The 6,082-nt window shown below is 44.2% G+C and overlaps 1 protein-coding gene across 1 annotated transcript; it reads left to right on the top strand.

Moving 5' to 3' along the window:
- Window positions 1-1,544: 1,544 nt before the first annotated feature.
- LOC141178664 (uncharacterized) lies at window positions 1,545-5,045 on the top strand. The gene is made up of 6 exons (XM_073660554.1): window positions 1,545-1,711; window positions 1,795-1,918; window positions 2,002-2,081; window positions 2,408-2,437; window positions 2,636-2,726; window positions 3,094-5,045. The coding sequence occupies exons 1-6, from the start codon at window positions 1,688-1,690 to the stop codon at window positions 4,863-4,865; spliced, it is 2,121 nt and encodes a 706-aa protein (XP_073516655.1). The 5' UTR covers window positions 1,545-1,687; the 3' UTR covers window positions 4,866-5,045.
- Window positions 5,046-6,082: the final 1,037 nt, after the last annotated feature.

The following is a 6,082-nucleotide window of genomic DNA, read 5'->3' as shown; positions in this document are numbered from 1 at the left end:
GGTAAGGATGGAGTGTGGAACTGAGCTCAGATAGACTGCATGCACTACATACATCCCATTTCAGAGGAGCAGGCCGACGGTACTCCCACTTAGAAATGTGCAGGTACAACCGAGCCTGTTCCTGGCTGGAGTGGGAGGGGGGTGGTACATCCCATGTAGTGTAGGGGCAGATAGGGGGAGCAGTCTGGGTAGTGTTAGGAGCTCATTGGGTGCTGGTCACCTGAGCTCACACATAGAGGGTGTATATAAGGTGGGCACCAACTGAGATCAGGGTCAGTCTGTCAGAATCAGGAAGAGGAGCAGAGCAGAGCCCTAGAGAGAGAGAGAGAGGAGGAAGAAAGAGAAAGACCCAGAGGGGGAAGACTGAAGGGACCCAAGAACCCAAATTAGAACACCGGGTGAGGAGTCAGCATCAGGGTACCGGAACCCAAGCTGGTGGGGGTAAAGACATTCCCCAGCCAGAGACCGGAGACCGTGGGCAGTGTCTGTCACGGTCACCCACTACATTCACCCCGAAGGCACACCACATGAAGGGTCAGGGAACCCAGGGCCAAGGGTGTCCCAAAAGAAGGCCCGAGGGAGCTGGACCTAGGTGAATCCCTGGTGGGGACGGCTAAAGAAAGGACAGAGGGAGAGCTCAGGGCCACGCTCCGGACTTGTTTGGGGGTTGGCTGGATCCAGGACCTGGTGGACGCAGCACGGCTCGGGTGGTCACTAGCAGCTGGAGTGACCAGTACAACACCTGCAGTAAGTAAACACCCTTAACTGCACAACCCGAGTCTGTCTTCATTGCCGGCTGCACCGCACCACCACAACCCCCATCCTCTGCACCTGACCCCCTGAGGCTATACCCCTCCCGTTGGGGGTTATCCCACCAAGCTGCGCACCCACCATCAGCCTCAGCGGACCCTGCTGCAGCGGCGGCCACAGTGACCGCATCCCAACGGGTGGCGTAGTCGACACAAAAGAACTTTAGTAACATCTGTAAAGCTGCCACATAACACTGAGCTTGACGCCCTGGGCACGGGGCCGGGTCACAGCCGCTCGGAGACTACAACCCCCCATCTGATCCGGTGCCGGGTATTCCCCTCAAAAAGGAATATGTCCCAGGGGGCGCGTCAGATGTAAAGAAGAAAACTACTGTAAAATAATAAATCTCCTCATATGTTTCCCCTTATTACTTACCTCCAGTAATTGTATTATTATACGTGATTTTTATGATGTTACATCTGCTGATTTTCTTCTCATTTAGGTCTCTACAATATCAGATCCTCTCAGTGAAGATCTTCTATATAATGGAATTTTCCTTATGGAATCATCAAAGATCGAGATGGACAGAGACGAGATGGCGGAGAGGATATTACACCTCACCCTAGAGATCCTCTTCCGGCTTACTGGAGAGGTGAGAGATTCTGATGACGTCACATTACATCGTTCTTATCTATGGGAATAACAGATGGACAGAACCGGAGAGGTGAGGACTCTGGAAATGTCTGGAGGGAGATTTATTAATGTATCTCTCCATAACCAGGATTACACAGTAGTGAAGAAGACCTCTAGTGAGCGCTGTCAGGACCCTGTGTCTGAGGAATGGGGAAGACCCCCGAGCCCAATCACAGGACCTCCACCTTGCCCCCTGATACATGAGGACATCAATGACCAGAAGATCCTAGAACTCGCCTACAAGATGATTGAGCTGCTGACTGGAGAGGTGACACTGCTGGGAATGCTGGGACATTATACAGTAACGCTATGAAGGGATCGGGGAGATGACGGTATCATTGTATGTGTCAGGTTCCTATAAGGTGTCAGGATGTCGCTGTCTATTTCTCCATGGAGGAGTGGGAGTATTTAGAAGGACACAAAGATCTGTACAAGGACATCATGATGGAGGTTCCCCAGCCCCTCATATCACCAGGTAATAGACAGGACTAAATACACACGGCCTATAATTATCTGTATGTAAAGAATGAATTCAGTCCCTATATGTGTTTCCTCCAGATATATCCAGTAAGAGGACAACAGCAGAGAGATGTCCCCGTCCTCTTCTTCCACAGGACTGTAAACAAGAAGATCTCAGTGTTCGGCTATGTGCCCACGTTGCATTTATGAAGCAGAAAATTTCTGCTGCATAAATGCAAGTCCTCTCCCGGAAAAACGCATGCGGAATTCCGCACGCGTTTATCGCGCATTTTTCGCGCGTTTATCACGCGTTTTCCACATGCGGAATTGCCTTGCGTTTTTTATGCATTGGACTAAGGCAATTCCGCTTGCGGAAACGCAAAATTAAATGACATGCTGCGGATTTTTGAACGCAGCATAAACGCTGCGGAAAAATCCGCATGTGCATAGAACTTGCGGAATCCCATTGGAAATTCCGCAGCATATACGCTTGAAAAATGCTAAGTGGGCACACAGCCTTCCTCAGGATCATCAGGTAGATGGAGAGAAGGTGTCATGAGATCTCCCCTATGATGTGTAGACGGCTGTGAAGGTCTTGTGCTCAGTCTTGTTTTATCCACCAGTATTATACGTTTTATACTTGTGTACTGAGATTGGTGGAGATGGCAGGATTAGAGCTGATCATAGATGTGACTTCTCCATCTGTCTGTGACTTTTACAATATTTGTTTTAGGGTGAAGATCTGACCCACATTAATACTACAGAGACATATGTGAGGGGGGATGAGCAGTGTAAAGAGGAGATTCCTACATATGACTACCCAGGTGAGTAGTAACCACTAAATGCAGAGAAGTCACAGATTCTTCTCAGTCACCGGCTGTGGCTACTTTATCGGTCGTGTATTCCCGGCCGTATCACAATCATGTGATCACCATTTTGCCTCTAGACCACAACATTCTCCTCCACCCAAAACTGTTAAAACGACTTTAGGTATTGAAGCCCTTCTCTAGAACTTACAACCTAGAGGATCCATCTACCAACTGAAATTAGAAGATTACTGTGATCTGTCATTGCCTTGGTGAATAATTTAATATTTTTGCCATTTTTATGGACAGCTTGGATATAATGTTCAAAAATATAAAATTCAAGGATATTTTATTAAAAAATAATAATTTGTTTTATTCTTGGCAGATAATTTTACCAGGAGATCAGAGGGAACGCTGACATCTTCAATTTTTAAAACAGATGATCTAGAGATCCCACAGGATACAATTGAAGTGAATGCCATTACTCCAGATTTACCATCATCCCATCACAACAAAGATTTGTCAATTGATTCTTTAAAACAGCTCCTGTCTTCTGATTTTTTATTGACTACCACGGAAAATCTGAGTCACAAAAGAGGCATTAAAAAACGAACTGCTCCTAACGCAAAGAAGCCATTTTCACTTTCAGAATATGGAAAAAGTTTTCCTCTCGAAAAGTCTTTTCTTCAAAAAATGTACACAGCAGAGAATAGAATTTCCTGCTTCAAGTGTGGGAAATGTTTTAACCAGAAATCAGATCTTGTTAGTCACCAGAGAAGTCACACAGGGGAAAAGCCATTTTCATGTTCAGAATGTGGGAAATGTTTTACATGGAAATCACTTCTTGTTAGGCACCAGAGAAGTCACACAGGGGAAAAGCCATTTTCATGTTCAGAATGTGGGAAATGTTTTACATGGAAATCACTTCTTGTTAGACACCAGAGAAGACACACAGAGGAGAAGCCATTTTCATGCTCAGAATGTGGGAAATGTTTTACAAGGAAATCACTTCTTGTTAGACACCAGAGACGTCACACAGGGGAAAAGCCATTTTCATGTTCAGAATGTGGGAAATGTTTTACATGGAAATCACTTCTTGTTAGACACCAGAGAAGTCACACAGGGGAGAAGCCATTTTCATGTTCAGAATGTGGGAAATGTTTTACATGGAAATCAATTCTTGTTAGACACCAGAGAAGTCACACAGGGGAGAAGCCATTTTCATGTTCAGAATGTGGGAAATGTTTTTTATGGAAATCACTTCTTGTTAGACACCAGAGAAGTCACACAGGGGAAAAGCCTTTTTCATGTTCAGAATGTGGGAAATGTTTTACAAGGAAATCGCTTCTTGTTACACACCAGAGAAGTCACACAGGGGAGAAGCCTTTTTCATGTTCAGAATGTGGGAAATGTTTTAACCGCAAAGCGCATCTTCATAGCCACCAAAAAATACACACAGGGGAGAAGCCTTTTTCATGTTCAGAATGTGGGAAATGTTTTAACCAGAAAACGCATCTTGATAGCCACCAAAGGTTACACACAGGGGAGAAGCCTTTTTCATGTTCAGAATGTGGAAAATGTTTTAGCCATAAATCAGATTTTGTTAGTCACCAGAGAAATCACACAGGGAAGAAGCCTTTTTCTTGTTCAGAATGTGAAAAATATTTTAGCCGTAAATCTGAATTTGTTAGTCACCAGAGAACTCACATAGGGGAGAAGCCATTTTCCTGTTCAGAATGTGGTAAATGTTTTGGCTCGAAAGCAAGTCTTGATAGCCACCAGAGAATCCATACTGGGGAGAAGCCTTTTTCATGTTCAGAATGTGGGAAATGTTTTTTACGAAAATCACTTCTTGTTAGACACCAGAGAAGTCACACAGGGGAGAAGCCATTTTCATATTCAGAATGTGGGAACTGTTTTCTAGATAAATCAACTCTTGTTAATCATCAGAGAATTCACACAGGGGAGAAGCTTTTTTCATGTTCAGAATGTGGGAAATGTTTTAACCGGAAAGCCCATCTTGATAGCCACCAGAGAACCCACACAGGGGAGAAGCTTTTTTCCTGTTCAGAATGTGGAAAATATTTTATGACGAAATCATCTCTTCTTAGACACCAAAGAATTCACATAGGGGAGAAGCCTTTTTCATGTTCTTAATTGTGGAAAATGTTTTACTTGGAAATGAACTCTTGCTAAACATCAGAGAAGTCACACATTGTAAAAACCTTTCATGTTCAGAATGTTGGAAATTTTCTAACCGAAGATTATATCTTCTTAAAGGAGTTGACTACTACTAGGACCTCCCCTTGTCATTCCTCATGTTTGGACTCATTAAAATAAAAACACTCATACTCTCCTCCCGTTCCAGCGCCTTTCCAGCGGTGTCGCGACTCACGTTCCTGGGGCTCACATAAGGTTGTTACATCACACTAGCCATGCTCATAATCAGTTTAATTTACTGTCATTATATCTGGGCTGTGGTTACGTCATACTGTATAGGGAGCTGTGAGGGACATTATACTGGTAGTTGTAGGGTACATCATACTGTATAAGGGTCTGTGGGTGACATTATACTGGAGGCTGTGGGGACATCACACTTGTTTTGGGGCTAAAGGGGACACTATACTGGCGACTGTGGTGAAATCATAGTGTATAGTGGGCTATGGGGGAAATTATACTGGGTACTGTGGGGACATCATACTGTATGGGGGGCTGTGGGTACATCATACTGTATAGGAGTCTGAGGTGACCAAACTGCATAGAGGGCTGTGAGGGACATTATATTGGGGTTTGTGGTGACCATACTGTTGGGCACCTTAGATTGACAGTCGATCTGTAACTGAAAAGTCATCATGACGTTTGAACAAGGTTGAGATGAAGAGAAAGTGAACGACTCAAACAAAGAAAATGTCCCTTTATACGGTACTTGGATGTAATTTTTTATTTGTGATACTGCCTGCATCTCATCCGTACTGTGATTTCGTAAGGGCCGCAATCTGATAATGGCTGGAAACATCAACTCCCAGTATCTTTTTACCATTGATAATGACATACTGGGAGTTGTTGGTTCATGTGCTACAAATGCATATGGCTCTGACCTGACATTAGAAATAATTGCTATACTAAGCTTGGTTCATTTATTCAAGTACTTTTGGTGGTTTTGATGCTGTATTCATGTTCTGGTGATTTATTCATGTACTGATGATGGTACTGGTTTTGTATTTATTTACTGTTGACTGTATTGGTGCTGAATAGTGTTGAGCCACCCCCGTAGTGTTCGAGTTCGGTTCGTCGAACACCCGTGTGTTCGCCGAACTGTTCGTCGAACTGTTCGTCGAACACCTTCGAACACCGTTAAAACCAATGGCAGGCAA

Source organism: Phyllobates terribilis, unplaced genomic scaffold (genome assembly GCF_046119375.1).
Source record: "Phyllobates terribilis strain yellow unplaced genomic scaffold, ASM4611937v1 Scaffold_29__1_contigs__length_15306474, whole genome shotgun sequence".
Taxonomy (NCBI): Eukaryota; Metazoa; Chordata; class Amphibia; order Anura; family Dendrobatidae; genus Phyllobates; species Phyllobates terribilis.
Note: the sequence above shows the minus strand (reverse complement) of the source record. Positions and strands in the feature narration are given on the sequence as shown.